At 45.7% G+C, this 21032-nt stretch overlaps 1 protein-coding gene across 2 annotated transcripts in view; it reads left to right on the top strand.

The window, feature by feature from the left end:
* The window catches only part of CLIP2 (CAP-Gly domain containing linker protein 2), a 123737-nt gene that overhangs the window by 33569 nt on the left and 69136 nt on the right, over positions 1-21032 (top strand). For both annotated transcript variants that reach the window (XM_032786954.2, XM_032786953.2), the window contains exon 3: positions 17633-18171. In XM_032786954.2, coding sequence (XP_032642845.1) covers positions 17633-18171 — 539 coding nt within the window. The remainder of the gene's footprint in view (positions 1-17632; positions 18172-21032) is intronic.

Below are 21032 nucleotides of genomic sequence, written 5' to 3' on the forward strand. Positions count from 1 at the left end.
AACTGACTGCACAAGGTCAGTCAAGGATAATGAGATATAAATAAAATATAACCCCCTGCAGGATCATGCATGCCTGGGAAATTTGCTGTTTCCAGGTTTGGCTTCAGTATTCAATCAGGGGAGATGAGTGGAGGCTCCCAGGAAAATCAGAGTGCCTCTTCTGAAGTCTTTAATTTTGTCTGGAATCTTAGTTTTGTTCTCATTTGCATGTTGGAATGATGCAACATGCTATTTGATGAAGCAGCTGAGACTTAAAACATTTTGGTGTGGAATACCTGCTGTCAATGTGGATATCTTGGTCCCTGCTGAAGGGGGGTGTGCAAAGTGTTTTTTAAGGGATTAGGCGTCTGTGGCAAATGGGCAATTTGGCATTTTCTGCGAGTCAACTGTGTTTATGCTCAACTCGTTGCCTTTTGAATTGGAAAGTGAGCCATTTAAACCAGATATTGAGAACAAACTTGATGGCTTAGCAAATTTTAACTCCCACCCCTCCAAATTCCTGTTGTTAGATTAACTAAACGAAAACAGAGCAACAAAACTGCATTCTAGCCACTGGATCAGTGTGGTGGCAGCAGAGGCACAATTGAGCACAAATCCCGAAACTTGTGGGTGTGTACTTGGCATGGCTCAGCCATACCCCCGTTGCCACTGACGGTAGCTCGATGAGATCTAGTGCCAGTTTAATGTACGTGAGCTGGGGAATCACACCCTTAGCTCGTCATGTAGACGCAGTTAGTCTCTCTAGGCCTCAGGTCCCCATCTGTAAAATGGGAATAATGGGCACTTGCATGTCTCAAAGGGGGTTGTGAGGATACATGCATTAAAGAGTGTGAGGTGCTCAGATAGTAAGTACAGTGACAGAGACCATATAAGTACCTCAGACAGACAGAGAAGGAAGCAACTCAACTATGGAGTTGGAATGTGGAGTCTCCAATAACTTTGCATGGTAAATGATGGCCATTTTCTGCCTGTACATAATCAATGACTAGGTTGACCAATGACAGTTGTGTAAAACTGTTCAGTTTCCTATTTATAAACTTTAATCTTTTAAACTTTAGGGGCCCCCCCATGCCACTTTCATAGGGAAACCCACAATGACACCTCCTGCGCACTCAGGATTGAGCCACAGTTAGAGAAATAGTGATCTAGTGTTCTCCATCAGGGCTGTGTGCTGGCTGAGTTAACTGAAATGACATGCTTCATATTGCACAGCTCTCCTCTTCTGTCCTAGCGGCACAGGGGTCGCGTTGCTTGAAGCATGCCATTTGTAGCTCCGGTAAAGAATAGGGGATTCCATCCCCCTGGAGCCAATGAGTCAGTATCATTATCATTGCTGTACAAAGCTATTAGCAGCGAACAGATGAGACGTAATGCACTGTGGTATTTCTCGAAAGCTGTTCTGTTTGGTGGTACATTCAGGCAGCTGAACTGCACACCATGTTTGATGCCTGGATGTATTACGTTTGTTTCCTGGGAGGGCAGTAATGCTAAATGCTGTTTCAGCTGCCTGGCTTTACTGAAACAAAGGACAGAACAGGGCTGTATGGTCTAGTCACCCTGTACGCCCAGTGGGAGGCCTGTAGCCAAATGTCATCCGAGTCATTTTTGTATGTCTTGAATGTCGTGTAATGGGGCTGCAGTGCGCTGTGTGCCTACACACAAAGGGATGGGTTTGATTTGGATGTTGCTCTGTAACAATGTCCCAGCCAAGTTCTGGAGATCAGCAGTTTTGGTATCAAATGTAAACACCACCTGGGGCTGAAAATGACCCAGTTAGGCCCTGCCCTGGATATTGACCCAAATACTGCGGTGCAGGTTTCCAGGCCGGATGGCTCGTTGTAATATTTCATTGTTGGATCTGGCATTGGAGTCACGCCCCTTTTCTAGCGGCTGTTTCTAAGCACACAGGACTTCTCAGTGAAGTGATTTAATACACAGAAGTTCATGCTGGGGATTAGAGTGCAGTGGCCCATCTGAAGTACACCTGGTGCTATTGAGCAGTGTGTAACTCAACCCTGCCTGGTACCAAAGAGAGACAAAACTCAGACTTCCTCTATTTTCTTTGTGTTACAGCAATGACTGTTCTGAACGGTGGAGCGGAGGGATCATCTTGCAGTCGGCAGCTGGCTGTTTTTTCAGGAACAGTAACTTGTTTGTCACAACTGTGAAAGTGAACGCAGGAAAGATCCCAAGTTTTGTTTTTTAGAGGGTCTGCTCATGCTGACGTTGTTTATGTTTAAATGACACTGTAGGAAGAATCTGGAGGGGCACTGGTACCGTATTAACGAAGCAGGACAGATTCTGAGCCCAGCCAGTTCGATAATATAAATGCCTATGGTTGTTCTAGTCTGTGGTTCCCTTTTTTCCTTATGGTTGCTTGGGTACCTCATCTGCTTGTTTGGATTTGGGGTGGACATTGATACAGCTTCTAGGTGGTGGTTCTCAAGAAGCACTCAGACTAGAAACAGCACCCTGACCTTCAGCATTCATTGCGTATCCCCATGTGTATCGTGAGCCCTTTTTGAGGAGTGGCTTATATTCTGTGCTCACATCAAAGAGTCAGTCTAGCATTTTGCATATTTAATTTTAAAAGATTAATACAATTTCCATTGTCATGGAGGGGAGGGGGCTTCAATGGCAGCGAATGCTGAACCATGGAACTTCATAGATTTGTGCCAAAACTCTTGTGTGTTTAAATGGATTTCAAACCATCAGTTTCCCACAGCTGGTAAACAAGTCTGCAGTGACTGGGTGAAAAATCCACACATGGTTCTACTGAATATTGTAGTGCTTTCAGGAGTGCACTGGAACACAGAGGTATAATCAGATATTGCTCACCACTGGTTGCAAGGGCTGGCTCCTTGCTGCATTCTGTGATGTAGTTTGGGTTCTTGAGAGCTGGAATTAGTTAGCAAACATGCATGTCCATTGACAATACAATTCAGATGTTGGGCTAGGCATCCAAAAAGGTATCATTTGGGTTAGCACCTCCCATCTAGACACACAATTTCTCACTTGAGTTTCAGTGGTGCTTTAAACTTGAGTTAGCTGGTCTGGTGTGGGTTGAAGTCAGAATGTGGCTGACACTCGAGGTAGGAATGCAGTGCGGATGTGGCTACAGCCGTAGGGGCTGGAACTAGGAGTGCTGCTACTCTCCCTGGCTTGAAGTGGTCTCTATCATATACAAGGTTTACAGTTTGGTTCAGTGGCTCTCAGCACCCCCATTACACAGATTGTTCCAATGCCCCTGGCTACAGCTTGAGTTAGCACAACTCAGCTGTTAATCCAGTCCCTCTGAGACTCCAGTTGTTCCATGCAGCTCCAAGGGATGTCTGCCCCGGAGCTGGAGAGTGTCATTTCCAGCTCAAGAAGACATACCCACCCTGGCTCCAGGGTAGACATACCATGAGTGATGTGTTGCATATGGCTTCCCTGCACAGAGCTAGGCTCTCTTGAGTGAGGTAACTCAAGCTAACTGTTGCAGTGAAGACAAGCCCTGTGTTTGACTTGGCTAAGAGTGTCCTGTGTGGGGAGGCAGTCAACAGGGATGCCCAAAGGGACAGATTAGAGTCATCCTGAAGTGAGGTGACACACTCCCTTTTGTTACCCCACAGAAGGATGAAGGTAAAACTTGCTATGTGGTGCCTGAGTGCCCCCGGGAGATAGGGAAGTATTGTCATCCCCAGTATATAGATGGGGATCTGCAGCGCAGAGAGGTTACGTTCCTAGCTCAAAGGAAGTCTGTGGCTGAAACAAGAACTCAACCTAGGTCGCCTGAATTCCCAATCCAGTGAATTAACCTATAGGCCACCCCTTCTCCCTGGGTTTTTAAGGCTGGTGTAATTTCCATTTATCATCAAGGGAAGGTTTTTGTGACTAATAAGGTTGTAAACACTTAATACGTATGTTGGATTGTACAAATTTGAGATGCAGCCCCCTAGGATACCTTGTATGTTACTTGTCCAGTCCTCAGTGTCAAAATAATGGGTATTGCTGAGCCCTTAGCATATCTCAGGGGCTACCACAAACTAATTAAAATACTGCAATAATAATTCTATTGATAGAATGGGACCTGGGGTTCCAGTTATGGCCTGATTTTCTTATTAGAATTTGTCACTTTCTTATTGCTGATTTCAGGGGGAATGTTTGAGTTAGTTGCATTAAAGAAGTCTCTATTTAAGAGTGTGTGTGTGTGTGTGTGTGTGTGTGAAAGAGAGAGAATAAACTGAATGATCTTTTGTGTAGATAAATATGCCACAGTGGTGCTGTTTGATATTCAAGTCTTTCAGTTAACTCTGTCTGTTCAAGAATGACTGCAAAGTTATTTTCTGTTTGTGTCGGTTTTACACAAGAAAACTAAACTAAACGAGGGCCCAAACGAAAATCACTGATCCAAACCCTTATTGCAAATCCAGATCCAGTTCAGAAGTTTGCAGCATGGCTCCTGCTGTGGTGCATATAAAACCCAGACAGCATTTGCTTGTTCTGTCTGCTGTAGTGCTCTTATTACTGAACACAAGCATTTCCCGTTAAGAAGCTCATGAGACTGGTGCGCTCGGTGCTCGTATGGCTCAGCTCTCTGGCTGGGAAACCATTTGTAAATGTCTCATTAAAGGCTATTATGGTCATCTCTCTTTTGTCAGATCAACTTAATGAGAGTAGTTGTCTTCATTTCCTTAATACCAGCCACCCTAAACCTTGCTTGCAGTTTATGAAACTCTTGTGGCCTGGAAAATCCCTCAATGTGCACAACTCTGTGTGCGCGCGCGTGTGTGTGTGTGCATGTGCGCACTGAGGATTTTTTACTTGTTTGTATTATGGAACTTTCAGAGCTTTTAAAACTTTAGTGTCATGACAGGTTCAAAAGCAACAAGCACATGGTAGAATTAATCTTTGGATCCTGAGAGTGTGAAATGTATTTTGCACACACAACAGCGGTCTTGGGTAACTCGATGCACATTTGCTTTACTCAGTTAATGGTTTGGTTTAGTTAAATGGACTTCACAGGACTGGTATCTAACAATTACTATAAGTGGATCCCCTCCAGCTGTTATGACTCAGATGTCTGTCATGTGGGATCCTGCAGCACTGTGCCCCCTAACTCATTCGTTAACACTGTCCATTATGTTCAGAAGTGTTTTCACTGCCATAGCATGGGCTTGGTGTGACCCAGTTTGCATAAATGGAAAAAAATCACGAATCTTACCCAAAATTGTAACTCACGGCTTGTCTGTGTGGGGACATTGGCATAGCTATACTGGAATAAACCAGATGTTGTCAAACTGTGGTCTGCGGACTCCATTCAGGTGGTCCGCAGATAGTTCCCCCTAAGGTGTACGCCTGGACGGCTGCACATGAGAAAATGACGGGCCACCCACCTAATTAGTGGAGCCACACAGGCGTGGCTGCACTAATTAGGTGCCTGGACCCTGGAGAAGATGCATATGTAAGGTGAAGTGGTGACCTTGGGGTGAAGAGGGGATAGGTGGGAGGGGGCAATGGGGTGAGGAGAGTGGGTGGGGGGGAATTTGGGATGTGCTGGGCTGCAGCGGCCAGAGGAAGAGGTGACTTTCCTCAGCTCTAGGGCTGTGGCTGCCAGGGAGAAACGGCCCTCCTTCCCAGACTCAGCTCTGTGGCTGAGGGGAAACTCCTCTCCTTACCAGCCCCAGCCCCGGAGGCTGCTGCGGTGCGGGAGAGCAGGCACAACCATTGCATTAGAAAGGTAAGACTAGTGATATTAAAATACGAGTTGTGTGCTTTTATTTAAGGTTTTTTTTTACATAGCACTTTTATCCAAAGCACTTTACAATAATTAGCTAACGGTACAAGCAACATTTGGAAAGATCGTTAAGTGGTCCACTGAGACCCTCAGCAATTTTCAAATGGTCCGCAAAAAAAAAAAAAAGGTTGAGAACCACTGGAATAAACTATGCCAGAATAACTTCCTGTGTGGACACAATTCTGGAATAAGTTATTTTATTCCTGAATAATTACTCCAAATGCAGTTACTTTTATCCTGCAATTGAGTGTCCACATGGGAGTTACTTTGGAATAGCAATAGTGTAAATTATTCCACTATAGCTATGCTGGCCAACTTCTTCTTGTAAACAAGTCCTTAATCTGAATGTGTCTTGAGTTTTATAAAAATGGAATTAATTTAAATATGCTGGCCAAGATTTTCCAAAGTGACCACTGGTTGGTTTTTAGGGCTTTTATTTATTTTATTTTTTTTTAAGCAGGAAAAGATGTTTCAGTTTTTAGCTGCTCCACTTGAGACACCCCAAAGGAGCCTAATTTTCAGAAAGCATTGAACCTTGGAAAGTCAGTCCTCTTTCCAGCATCTCAAAATCCCTAGTTATTCTTGAAAATCATGGGCCTCCCCTAAATGCATTTTAAATCTGAACTAAACCATTGAACCTTTCCATGTGTTCATTATGAAGGGGAAGGCACTTTATAAATGAGTTGGTTTTTTTTTAGTCGTCACAGCAAATAATCCTTGTGTAAGAATCAATGAACGTGACATCCTGCTGAATAAATCCATTGTGGTTCTGTGAGTTAATAATCCCCAAATGAAAAAGGAGTTCTTCCTATGCAGCATCTGCTTGCCACTCACCTTTCTACCTCCCCAGGCTGCCAAAGTCTCTGTATCTGCTTTTGTTCAACAAAATATGCCAAAAATAAAAGCTGCTTGGTATTTAAAAATGTACAGGCCTGAAGCATAAGAAAAATCTGTGCTGTTTCACTATCTATCCACAATCTCTCAATATCTCCTAATCTAATAAGAATGCTGATAAACTAGCCAGCCTCATGTTCTTTAACCACAAATATTAAAGATCTGAAATACTGTGTTAATCTTAGTTTAAAGTAATAGCAAGTACAGTAGCTGATATTAATTCTTAGATAATCTAATCAGTATTGATGGTGCTCAAAGAAATATTTGGCTAAATCCTTTCTATGGACTGTGGCCATTCAAAACTTCATTTCAGATTCTGTCCCGTAGATGTCAATGGTGCACCTACCCACAGTTTCTGGTTCATTACATGCCTCCCTGGTCAGAAAAACTTATCCCTATGTAATTCCCTGGGTTTCATATCCTAAAGGATATTACTGCTGGTAAAATATGTTTGTCTCTATTGCAGTGGGGTCTGATGTAGCTGGAAGTTGCAGAATAGGCCTAAGGAGCATCTAGCATGAGGAAAATGTACATGCTGAGTGTATCCTCATTGGAAGACATGAAAAAAACGCTGTGATGTATAGTTCCTGTACATCACGCTTTGCTGAGCTCATGCCCACTTTATATCTAAAAGGACCTGTTTCAGCTGTTTACACACTTTGTTTGCACATTATCCTGGAGTTATATACAAAGGTGGGTTTATAGTTACTTTTCTTTAGACTGTGATGCTGTTCAGCTTTGCACAGTGCAGAATGGGATTCTTGTTATGGAATGAAAGGTGGCAGCAATCCAAACCCAAACCATCCCAGTTGTTTGTGAAAGATCAAAACTCCGTCAGATAAAAACTTGGTCGGTTTCTGTGCTGTATGCATTTGAGAGAGAGAGAGCCTTTGATGAAATGGCTTCTGTTGAGAACATCCTCTGATTGCCAGGCAAACTGTCTAAAGGAGCAGGCTAATCAAAGCAAACCACATGGCTTGGCCAAAACTCATTCCATCCCAAGCAGCTCCCTCTTCCGCTTGTACCAAGAATGCCCATCTCGCCCGTTGTGTAGTTGGTTTCATATAAGTGAACTTGTGGGTGAGACCTTTCAGAAATGGAGATCTGTGTTTGCTCTATATGGCCATTGAAGAGCCCATGGTACTACCCGACTGCCTGTGTAAAGATAGAAATCTGTTTGAGTAGGGAACTAGTAGCCTTCAGCTTGTGAGCCAATAGCCAGGGTCAGCACTTGATGAGAATTCTCATTTTTCCTCACTCTCTTTCCTTCACTCCTCCCTCATATCAGGACACTTTTAGCCATTCCTCCCCTGTCCAGAGTAGCTGAAGCCAGTTTGCCTGTTGCATCAAAGCTGTAGCCAGAATCTTGACGATCTCTTCCTCCCAGGACGCACTTCCAGTCTGTTCAGCCATACCCTGCAAAGCACTCCTCCCGCTCTTGTGTCTTGAGGGCCCCTTTCCTCCCACCTCATCCAGCAGCTTGAAAGTGACATGCTAAATCTCCGTGCAGAAAACAGCTGCTCCATTGCTGCATTCAAACTGAAATTAATTTGTTCAGGTTCTTTAGTGGCTTGGTTTCATTTGGAGGGAGTTTTTTACCCTTTATTTTTTAGAAAGTAAACCTAGCTAAATTTCTAAATTAAATGTTTCAAAACAAAGTCCAAAAGTTGTTAAGTCAAAACAAATCATTCTGACTTTTTTGAAAAATTCCTCCCCACCACTGTTTTTTGGGTGAAACTGTTCACTGAATTCAACCCAAATTCATTCATAGTTGTGGTTGACCCGAAGCTTCAGTTTTTGACCAATAAACTATTTCTTCAGACATTTGTACCCAGCTCTAGTAGCATGGATTTTTGAGCAGGGGGTTGGACTAGATGACCTCCTGAGGTCCCTTCCAACCCTAATAGTCTATGATTCTACCTGTGTTGCTGCTATACAGAGGACAAAGCTACATCTCTCTCTGTACTGACTGACTCATTGAAGTACAAAAGCTGCAAGAATCTCACCAGATAGAGAGGCTGCCTCTTCTCTAAAGATCCAGGTAAAGATCCAGGTTCATATCTTGGCTGCTGAGGAGGGACACCCTCAACTCCAGCTTCTTAGATGGGCAATTCTACCTGCAGCTGACATGGGCTGTAGCTGACCGTGACTTGCTGAATGCAGAGTTCACTGCCATATTGTGGCTGGAGCCATATTTTACCTACAGACCAAAGGGATTCTACAGAGTAATTCTAACCCAGGAAATAAGAGCTGATATGCTATAAGACAAACCCCACCTGTATTTGATTGTATGGCTAATGTTACTGTTTGGTATTCCACACACTTAGTGGAGGGAAGGGGCTCTTCTAAGCATGAAAGCATCTATGTGTTCATCCCTGATGAGCAGTGCCAGTTTTTACATGGAACTGGAGCAGAGACAGAGATTTGAAAGGAGGTCAGTGTATGACATCTCAGCTTGTGCCAGCTGACACCAGACAGTAGATCCCACATCATCACTTAGGCATTAACCCAAGCAGAGAGGCAGGCATGCAGAGACCACTAATGGATGGGAATGTCTTTCAAGCTCTAACATGATGCTTGTGGTAGCTCAGATGTACATTATTCCTCTTCTAAACAGCAGCCCCCTTGGCCAGCATCCGGGTTTTCCAGCTGACACATTCCTCCTTCACTTGGTTTCAGCTGTAACTTATTAGTGTGAAGCTGGAAAAACACCAATCCATATCCCTGACATTGGGCTGAACAGTGAGAACCGCTGAGCATTGCAGGTGCTCAGCACCCCTAGGATTTACCCCATGTTTCTAGCCAGGTGAGCTAAGGCTGTGATGGAAGATCATGAGATCTCCTGCATAGGGATGTAAGCTGGAGGAGGAAGGATTTTTGTTTACCCTCATACAGCTTTGGCTAATTGGTGAGGTTCTTTACAGCGGCCCTGAAGCTATTGTATGTTGGCAACTGCTGGAAGCAGGGCATTGGACTAGATGGACCCTAGCATAGCCAATCCTAGGTTCTGTTTTGCCATGGGGTGCACGTTGGCAGTTTCCTAGCAGCTGCCCTCTGCAGCTGTGCGGTATGCTGAGATTTGAATGGAACAACCATGGTACTTTGCCCTTCTACAGAGTCGTCTTCTACTGGAGGGCATCCAGTTCCTTTCCAAACACGAATCGAGCCCCACCTGAGGTAGCTGTCGTGACTCCTATTTTATAGTTGGGGACCCTGAGAAATACAAAGGTGATTTGACCGAGGTCACGTGCCGTGAGAAGGAGAATAGATCCTCGTTAAGGTTCCAAGCCCCTGGATGCTAACCATGAGATGCACTGTTCCTAGTAGATTCCATGGCAATGGAATGGCATCACCACCACAAACTGCCTACAAGGAGCTTTCCGGGACGGTGGATGGGTAGCAGGTATAGGAAGAGCTGTGTTGTGTACTGGGTTGAGTCTTAGACATGCTCTTCATTGGGGTAAGTTGATATTTTATTTGATAAGCACCTGTCCAATTTACCAAGGGAAAAACAAACAAAACCTCTGGGATTTAAAATAGAGACTGGGGAAAAAAAGCCTTTATTGTGAAGCCTTTCGGTACATTTAATATGTGCTTTCTCACGTCACCTCCCTGGGGAGAAAGTGGTATCTATCTCTCTCTATTTTTTTTAACTAATGAGGTTCCATTTTATCAATTAGCTGGTTTTCTCTAGATCCCCATGGCAACACAGCACTGCTGTTGAATTTCTGCTCCTTCTGGCGACCAGAGTGCCTGGCACATAGCTGGGGAATAATAGGATTAGAGTGGGGTTCTGTAGGGTACAGGAAACACATGGATAATGTTTACAGTGCACCATTTTCCTGCTCAATTCTTGTTCTATTTTCTCCCCCTGGGAACAAGCTCTCTCTTCCCCCTTTGGTTTAAATTTTACGATGACAATATCTGGGGAATGTAAAATAGGAGCAGCTCTGATGTGCTGTGAGAAATCAAAGGGCGCTGAGTGAGTAGACATGTGGCTTCCATTTAGTATATGCTGCCAAAACCTGCCTAATGAGAGGGCTTCAGTCAAGGGTATCTCTGTTAGTCTCTACAATATGCATCTGTCCTGTACCGGCTGCTCCAACGCTGAGTGCTTTCAGAATGATTCCTTGCTCCTGTAACTACTAGGAAATGTCTTTCTAATCCCTTCCTGCCTGCTGGAATGTCCAAGGGCTGGAAGAGGGGCTCTCTCGTATGGAGCAGTCCTTGCAATTTAGCAACATGTCTCTCATTAGCGTTTTAAAAGGAACCAAACAATTTTTAACCTCTTCAATCCTTCCTGGAGTGGAATGTGTTATGCCCTTGAAGTGCTGGCATCTGAAAACAGGGTTGGGGGTACGTGATGTGCAGTCCATCACAGAACCCGAATAGGGTGACCAGACAGCAAATGTGAAAAATCGGGACAGGGGGTGGGGGATAATAGGAGCCTGAATAAGAGAGAGACCCCAAAATTGGGACTGTCCCTATAAAATCGGGACATCTGGTCACCCTAGACCCAAATCTTGACTAACATGCCAGGTATGTCAGGCAGCCTCAAAGCAGTTAATTAGCAAGCAAGAATGGCCTAAACGTTTAAGAGGACCCGGACCCCTCAAGAAGAACAGTTCTGGGGCCTGGTGGCTCAGAGCTGGCCATACAATCCACGTGCGTTCCAAACGATACAGGGCAAAAGACCCAGACCACTTTTTATTTATGGGGAGGGAGATTAGTTAGAGCAGGTCTCCTGGGTTCTGTTCTTGGCTGTGCCACTGACTCACACAGTGACCTTGGATCTGTCACTTAACTTTATAAGTGAACACTAGTGCAGATGTTGCTTATGGTTTTCCCTTGTGAGAAAGCTGCCTTCCAAGTGAGTGGAAAGCACCAAATACTGTCATTTGTTGGCCTCTATCATTGATTTGGAAAATTCCCTGGTTGTGTGTGGCAGCTTTTACACAAGGCAGAGAGATCTCTCACATCTCTGCCTCCGACTGCCCTGTATTTTATCCCTTTGTTTCTCCCCTTGGTTGCTGGCTTCCTGAGTCTGGTGTTCCACTGGCCTCAGTAAAATATAACTAGATGGCAACAGACAGAGGGCAGGCCCAGCAACGAATGGGCTATTTTAAAGATGCTGCAGGATACTGCAGGTCCCATACCCTGGGAGCTCCATGGGATCTTATCAGAAAGTAGGAGCAGGCAAACCATTATATCTTGTGACTCCAGGCTTAGTGGCAAAGGGCATGGAGCTCCAACGTGGTGGTGATCAGTGTCTCAAACTCACCAGACAATCCCATCACAATACCCAGTAGAGGGTAGGGTGACCAGATAGCAAGAGTGAAAAATTGGGGTGGGGTGGGAGGTAGAAAGTGCTTATATAAGACAAAGTCCCAAATATCAGGTTTGCCCCTATAAAATTGGGGCATCTAGTCACCCTAGTAGAGGGCAAGCTCAGAGCATGGGAAGGATGTTGACTTTCCCTGTGCTCTGAGGACAGGCATCCAGAAGGCTGGCCTTTCATAGCGGGCCATTTCCCCATACTGCTGGCCCCTTCAGGTCACCTCCACACTGTGGATGGACTGCCAGACATCTCTGGAGTAGTGTCATATAGAACAAGACTATTCAGAGTTACAGTGGTAAATAGTTTTTTAAAAAATGAAATGGGTAGAAACATTCATGCTTCAGGGGAGTAAGCCAGCCTATAACTATTGGGGGTCAGGAGGAATTCCATAATTGCCTACTGAAGGGTTTCCTGCACCTGCCTCTAAAGCATCAATGATGTGGATACTGGATTAGAGGGACACTGAGGTCTGGCTGTTCTGATGTTCCTAGAATTGTGCTGATAATTAAGAGTTGAGGCTGTCAAATATGAAACTGGATGCAGTGTTGTTGTAGCTGTGTTTGGTCCCAGGATGTTACAGACACGAGGTGGGTGAGGTAATGTCTTTTATTGAGCCAGCTTCTGTTGGTGAGAGGGACAAGCTTTTGAGCTTACTCAGAGCATTTTTTCAGGCCTCAAGAAGTGGTCTGTGTAAGCATGTCTCTCTCACCAACAGAAGCTGGTCCAATGAAAGATACGGCCTCATCCACCCTGTTTTTCTAAATTTGAAAGGGCAAAGATTGGGTTCAGCTTGGCTATTATGAACCTGTGTGCCTCTCCTGTTTAGTATTTACAGAGCCCCAGAGTCTGCTAGGGGCTTTATGGAAATCTTAGAAAGACACAGTCCCAGCTCTGAAGTTTGACCCTCAAATTGTAGATGACAAACAGTCCGGGGGGAATAGGATGAGGAAGGGCCATCTTTTCATCATATGATCAGTGTGGTTACTCACTTTATGCTTGCGCTGGTTCAGACAATTATTTTATATACAAATAGTGCAGATGGTGTAATGCACTCTCTTAGTATAGGCATGGTGGAAAATGAGGAACTGTTTTATGGAACTGTTCACCCAGTCCTAACAAATAGTAATAGCCCTGACTGTGAGATTGCTCTGCTAGCCCTGTTCAGGAGTCGGCTTCTTTTCAAACTCTGCTAATTATTTACTGCATTTAGATTATGGTAATTAGATTGTGTGACTGAAATGACATAATTACTGTAGTCCTGCTGCCACAATTTTGTTAAGCAGGGATCTAAAACTGAGGCTGAATGAAGTCCTGCTAAGCTCTCCTCTCCTAGTGAGCACAATATCAACTACAGGAAAGATTCATAGACAGGTCAGTTGTTATGAATATATGTGGCTGGGAGGAGTTGGTGTATTAGCAGATGGAATTCCAGAATTTGTTTCCAACTCTGCCATTGATTTGGTGTGTGAGAATTTAGGCACGTCTGTAGTCCATTCAGTGCCTCAGTTTCCCCATCTGTAAAAAGAGGGTAATAATATTTACCTCACAGAGATGCTGTGAGGTTTAATAAAAACTGTATTTTGGTCCCTAATTGACAAACCCTGCAGAAGTGCAAAGAGTTCTGTGCTGAAGCTCTTTAAGGATGGACTTGGATATACACTGTAATAAAACTGCTTTGATCATCCATGAATCCGGACACTTCAGTAAAGGCTAAGCCAGTGTCTAAGGGCCATGATGCAGCAAAACACTTAAGAATGTGCTTACTTGCTTTACTGAATCCAGGTCTGAAAAAGTAATATAAATTGTGCTTTTAATTTTCACTTTATTACACATCCCTGTCAATATTATACAAATATAAATAGATAGATGCATGTTACTGAGAGCACCTTGCATTATTAAAATTGAAGGAATCTTTATAGCACAATTTGTTGTTCCCGTTTTATACTATTCGTTTACTTTCGTTTGCACTTGTGGACCATAAAACTAGAATGGTTGGTTTTATTTTGGGTTTATAGTCAGTTTTACTTCAAGGTTCTCATGCACAAATCCAGTGCTGATTGTTTGTTTTCCAGCTGGTAAATGTTTGAAGGTAATTAAACAAATAACATCTCCCCCATCCAACCTCCTCTTTGTATTTGAAATATGTAATGAAAAGCCTGAAAATCTTGTTTTGCAAAAAAAAATTAACAGAAAAGCAAGTTCTTGGACATAGCCTACTTGTCTATATTCCTTTAACGTGCTAGCTGTTACCAGAATGGGAGAGAGATGGGCTTGAAAATAATTTAAGGCATGTATAAAAACATTTTAAAGAGAAAACTTCTGAGGATGGGCAAATTTCAGAGCAGGGTTGAAAACCAGCATGGAAAACAGCTCAGTAACAGAAGTGTATTCACAGCTTTGAGGCAATGAGCTGAGCTATCATGGTCGTTGTGCTAGATCAGGGGTTGGCAACCTCTGGGACGCAGCTCGCCATGGTAAGCACCTTGGTGGGCCGGGCCAGTTTGTTTACCTGCCGCGTCGGCAGGTTCAGTGGACCGCGGCTCCCACTGACCGCAGTTTGCCGTCCCAGGCCAATGGGGGTGGCGGGAAGCGGCAAGGCGAGGGATGTGCTGGCTGTGGCTTCCTGCCACCCCCATTGGCCTGGGACGGCGAACTGCAGCCAGTGAGCGCCGCAATCGGCTGAACCTGCCGACGCGGCAGGTAAACAAACTGGCCCGGCCCGCCAGGGTGCTTACCCTGCTGAGCCACGTGCCAGAGGTTGCCGACCCCTGTGCTAGACTTATATTGCATTCCTTTGTTGGCCCTATCAGGTTCTGGAGAATTTAAGGGCCTAGTCGTCTAACAATGTAACATGAAGAATAGGGTCCAGTTGTATGATACCCCTTCTCATTGGGTAGTTCTGTATTCCATAGACAGTCCCACTGAAATTAATCGGGCTGATCACAGTGTTTAAGGGACTGGTTGTGTGAGTAGGGATATATCTCAGGCTGGCCCAGAGAGTTTACTAAAGTGAGTTGCCTCAATGATCTTGATTGGATTATGGTCAGTAGCAAAATTTTGCAAGATTGGGACGTAATTTTTTTTTTTTTTAAGTTTAGATTATCCGCATGTGGCCAGATGCAGTGCTCTCTTCCTTAGTCTGCAGTCAGACTGACACAATAGCTCTCAGAGGCATGTGAGCTTCATTCACTGCAAGGGCTGTCTGGTGGCTCTGAAGCCTGATGATCATTTAAGTGTCAGCGCTCAGAATTATTTCCCTGCTGGTTGTTTTAGCAGAAATGTTACATTCTGCAGGGAGTGCATTTAGCTCTAAGAGAACTAGAGTAGAGCACCTTTGCTGGTTTTGTTTTTACTGCTGAGCTACACCTCTGGCAAAGCTGGGAGAATCTTGGTTCAGGGGCTTTTTTGTTTTTTGGACTTTCCAGAAGTTGGCATCAGACCTGTCATGCCCATTACTTCTGAAAGAGCCGAGGGGAACAGCAGAGGCTGAGTGCTAGTGAGCGGGGAACCTGAGCAAGGTTTGCAGGTCGCTTCAGGGAAGAGCTCACAAGCCTGAGTGCTTGCTGGAACGATCTGAACCTCTTCATTAGTGAACATAGCACAAGGTGAGGAGCAAAGCACTTGTGGGTTCTAATCCTGCCACTGCCAATGACTCGCTGTGTGATACTGGGAAAGTCGCAGCACAGTGGATTAAATTCAGCACGCATGGAAGTGGGAACAACTCTTGTTGACTTCAAAAGGAGCTTTACCCATCGATGCCAGGGGTGATATTGTGCTTTGTGCCTCGGATTCCTCTTCGGTAACAACAGGGGTGGTAACACCTCTCTCTGTCACTGAGTTGATAAGATTTCATTCATTCATTCATTATTCCTCGAATGGCAGGCTCTGGGCAGCACTGGATACAATCGTGTTGTTTGTTGCTGTACAGTTTGCAAACTTGGGCTGGAAACTTCTTGGTAACAGGCTTTCTTGAGCTACTTCTGTTATCCCGTTCCTAGCTGGGTTGGCAGTGCTGCGAGAGTCTCGTGGAAATCAGTGAGCAGAGAGGCAGCTGCCAAAATGAGGCTTCTTGTAGACTGGAATGAGTTTGCTTTCTTTAGAGTTAACCTTTTTGAAGCCAGAAGCCTAACCGCCAGGTGCTGTATGTGCTGAATATCTGCTGAGCCTCATTTTGTGGCGCCTGTCATCCTGGCACTTTGCGTTTTGGCTGAAGGTTCAAGCTGGCTTTTAGTTCATTTGAAGCACCTTGGCTCATGGCTAACACACGGGTGCACACAGCACGTGGCCAGTGGTAGGTGGCATGCACTGAAAAGCACAGTCTGAGATCTCAATGTTACTGAGCAGAAAGTTGGTTTGAAAGTCCAATGGGCTAATGGGGGAGGGTGCCTGACTCAGTGTTTCATAGGGCTCGTCTATGTGATGCAGTAGTCTGAGCCAGCAGGGTGTAAGTCCTGGTACGCACTAGCGCGTTGTGCACAAACTGTCTGTGTGGTCCCTGTTGCTGCACACTAAAAGGTCCCTAGTGTATGTTCCATTTCAAACAGTACTGCATTAATGTGTCCCGGGGAACTTTTAGTGTGCACCAGCAGCGTCCTCATGGACACAGTGCTCCCTAGAATTTACACCCCTCCCTAGTGCGAGGACTGAGTTAGGCTTTTTGACTTTTGTTTTTTTATACTGAGACTAGTCCAGTTGGTCCCCTTACTGGCTGCATCTCTTACAAACCGGATGCAAAGAGCCGCACAAAGGAAACCACTTGCAGTGCACAACAACAGCAAGTTTGGCTGGTCCTACAAAAGCCAGGAGCTATGCTACACGCCCTCAAGTGCCATCTACTAGCGCTTTATCTATTAACTCTTTGCATATAGTGAGTACTGCCCTAACACCACCAGGGAAAACCAATTCCCCATTTTTCGTAGAAGCTATTTCCTCCCTGAGGAGGAGCACCTTGAGCACCTGCCAAGGTTCCTTCTGCTGCCCTTTATTAACAGGGCTGCCCAGTGCGGGGGGCAAGTGGGGCAATTTGCCCCGGGCCCGCCCCCACAAAAGTTTTTTGGGGCTCCTGGAGCGGGGTCCTTCACTCACTCCGGGGGCCCCGGAAAACTCTCATGGGGCCTGGGTCCCCAGAGCTTCTTCCACTCTGGGTCTTCGGCGACAATTCGACGGCGGGGGACCTCTGCCGCCGAAGACCCCAGGCCCGCTGAATCCTCTGGGCAGCCCTGTTTATTAATGTTCTTAGTGCTACTTCTGCAAAGCGGCCTATAGGCAGTAACTACCTACCCTAATATCCTTCCAACACTGCTGTGAGGTTGGTAGTCAGTAGTTTTATTTCTGACTCTCCTCCTGTGAATGAGGAAATGGACATAGGTGGGTTCTTAATAATACGCCCGACAAAGCAGATCCTGAGCTGAAGTCGAATTGTTTATGGACAAGTCCCCTCTTCAGCTGCAGAGGCGGGTCAGTGTTCCAGGTGTGTGAGTAACCACTGTGGCTCTGGTCCTTGTCTGTGTCCTGTATAAATAGGTAACCTGAATGATGGTACTGGATCTTCTAGTTTTAATACACTTTCCTTGTAATCTGGCTTCACATCACACCAAGTCCTGTTTTCCTTCAATTTGCAGGCTCACCTTTGCACAAGCAGGGTCCCACCTCCACTGCCAGTGCCGAGAAGCCAGGATCAAAGGTCACTGAGGTGGGCGATGACTTCTTGGGAGACTTCGTGGTGGGCGAACGTGTCTGGGTGAATGGAGTGAAGCCAGGCGTGATCCAGTATCTTGGGGAGACCCAGTTTGCCCCGGGCCAGTGGGCAGGGGTTGTTCTGGATGACCCGGTGGGTAAGAATGACGGCTCCGTTGGTGGCATACGTTACTTTGAGTGCCAGCCGCTGCAGGGGATTTTTACACGGCCCTCCAAGCTGACCCGCCAGCCTGTGGCAGAGGGCTCGGGCAGCGATGCCCATTCTGTGGAGTCCCTGACAACTCAGAACTTGTCGTTGCACTCAGGGACGGCTACACCACCTCTCTCCACTCGGATCATCCCCCTGAGGGAGAGCGTCCTGAACAGCACCATGAAAACCGGAAATGAATCTGGATCTAACCTGTCAGACAGCGGGTCGGTGAAAAAGGGCGATAAAGACTTACGGCTTGGAGACCGTGTCCTGGTGAGTCTGTTATCCCTTCAGTGGTCCCACTAGAATGGGCAGGTCCTGCTGTGAAGTGCTTGCAATCCAGCTAGAGACGAGAAGGTACGGACACAGCAAACAGGTAGTGAGAAACGGAGAACAAGCATTACAAATACCAGACAATGAGATCACTTGATTTTGCAGGCAGTAGGGGATTTTATAGACATTACATTATTTTGCACTCCTGGTTTATTCCTATGTGCATGAACAGGGTGAGGGGCAGACAGCTGCGGGGGGTGGGGGGGAAGGTTTGGGAAAGAACAGGATGCTGGCAGGAGGTTGAGGGTGGGTGACGGGAACGGGCGAGAGAAGCAGTGGAGGTGAGGAACAGGAGAGCAAAGGAGGGCAGGGCTGCGAAATAGAGAGATGAAGAAGGTTTATTTTTTTCTAATCCAGGTGATACATCGAGAGCTGGTCAGGTTTGTGGTGCCTTGGCTGAATCTGCCCCCAAGGCTACCAGTTGTCTTGTCATGTGTGGTCAAAGCTCTCACACAGCATTTTCAGGAAACTTTCAAAGTGAACATTACTCCTTAGTGCCTCATTTTCAGGGTGCTCAGCTGGAGAGACCCAGTACCTCTTTTTCAAAGAGGCAGGGGACCCACGGCTCCTATTGACATCTACTCGATTTATGTTGGCTCAGCATGACTGAAAATAAGGCACAGAGATTTCAGGTTGGGCACCTGAAAGCAGTGGCCACGTTTCAAAAGGGTGGCCATAATTTTTGGAGGGCCATTCTTGTTTGCTCTCCCCCTGCTCTACAGGTGGTTGTAATAGCCTCACCTAAGCACCTTCCTGCAGGGCGTTAAACAGCGTGACCCAGCATCTGTTACGTGAAGTTTGTCCGTCCTCCATCCTTAGGGTGAGAACTGTGTGTCGATGTAGCGGGTTTACGTTTGGGGGATATATTTTTTTTTTTAAGAATACCGCTGCTCTCTGTTAATGTCTGAGAGGGCAGGTACTCTTGGAGCAAAAGTTGGTGAGGTTTAATGACAGTCTTTAGTTCCTGTGGGAATTAATTCCAAAGTCTGGGACCAACCCTGAAGGCAGTACTGACTCCTGCACACACCAGAATTACTCTGATGGTGGAAAGTTGCCTTTTGCCAGGGCAGTGGAGTTGCTGACCACAATCCTCATTCTGGAGCTTTAGGCTTTTTTTTTTTTAGGTCCCCTGGTATTGAGCACCTTGAAGACAAAGCGTTGAGATCCTGAACTTCCAGAACTAGACTCCTCAATCAGACACAGCTTTAATCACCCTTGCTGAATTTGACTAGCCCAATGGTAGGTTCCAACAGTCACATAATAAATTGGCAGGATCTTTGGTCACCAGCTACTCCCATAGGCAGGCCAAATGGATTCTCCAGCTAGTTTAGTTTTGTTCTGTATGTCTACAGTTGAAAATCCAACGTCTTTAAATCTTAAAAAAGCTCAGTTCTAGGCTAAACCAGTTGCATTATGGTAATGAGCACTTTGCTTTAATAGATGCCTGAAGGGGGAAAGAATAAAATGAAATCAGCAGTGTTGATTCTAGTGAGTTTGAATGTTATGTGTGACAGACCCAGAGCAGTGTGGTACAGGAGTCTGGTAGAGGGCAAATATACTGGTCACTGGATGAGTAGTTTTCTGTTCCCTGAGTGATCAGAGCAGGGGCTTTACTAGAGTAATCAGGAACCTGCTAGAACCAATTAAGGCAGACAGGCTGATTAGAACACCTGCAGCCAATCAAGGCAGGCTAATCAGGGCACCTGGGTTTAAAAAGGAGCTCACTCCAGTCAGGCGGGGAGAAGCTAGAGGAGAGGAAGTGCGTGTGTGGAGCTGGGAACAAGAGGCACAAGGAACTGAGAGTGAGAGGGTGTGCTGGTGAAGGACTATGGAGTACAAGCATTATCAGACACCAGGAGGAAGGTCCTGTGGTGAGGATAAAGACGGTGTTTGGAGGAGGCCATGGGGACGTAGCCCAGGGAGTTGTAGCTGTCATGCAGCTGTTACAAGAGGCACTATAGACAGCTGCAATCCACAGGGCCCTGGGCTGGAACCTGGAGTAGAGGGCGGGGCCGGGTTCCCCCTAAACCTCCCAACTCCTGATCAGACACAGAAGGAGTTGATCCAGGCTGTGGGGAAGATCACTGAGGTGAGAAAATCTGCCAATAAGCGCAGGACCCACCAAGGTAGAGGAGGAGCTTTGTCATATATGGTTCATTTTAACTCTGGAGACAGGTCTGTCTTGTTTCCTCGGGCAACGGAGAGGGGAAATAAGCATTTACCATGATACCAAATGTCAGGAGGAATTAGTCAATGGAACACGAAATCTTCTGTGACTGTATCGCCTTGCAAAGTGATTAGAATCAAAAGATAAAGGTAATTTTAACAGACAAACACGACAGGTTCCAAAGTGGTTGGGCTGGGTAAGTCCTAGGCAATCTCTTTACCATTTTAAAGTTTCTGCTACTGCTTTTGAGCTGTTTGCTTTTTCCACCTTTTGACACCTGGTAGCTATGGTGATGGTTGCACTAGAAAAGCTAGATAGACAGATCTACCTGGGCAATAGTGCAGTAGCAGCCAACGTTTTCAGTTCTCCGCTGAGCTGGTATAGACCATTTCAGGGCGGGTAGGAGGGTGAATCTGGAAAAATTGACATCAGGACTTAGCTAGGAACAATGTTCCCAAGTGCCTAGTGAGTAGGGGCTAAACATCTTTCTAAGCCAGTGTTGATTTCTGACCTGAAAAGGCTTCTCTGCAGAAGAGCTGGGGGAGCGATTCATAGCAAATGATTTATTAGGTAAACAGAGCCCTCCTTGCTGTGTGCGAGATCTCTGCTGGCAGTCTTTGTATTTCTTAATTGC

Source organism: Chelonoidis abingdonii, chromosome 20 (assembly GCF_003597395.2).
Source record: "Chelonoidis abingdonii isolate Lonesome George chromosome 20, CheloAbing_2.0, whole genome shotgun sequence".
NCBI classification, from domain to species: Eukaryota; Metazoa; Chordata; order Testudines; family Testudinidae; genus Chelonoidis; species Chelonoidis abingdonii.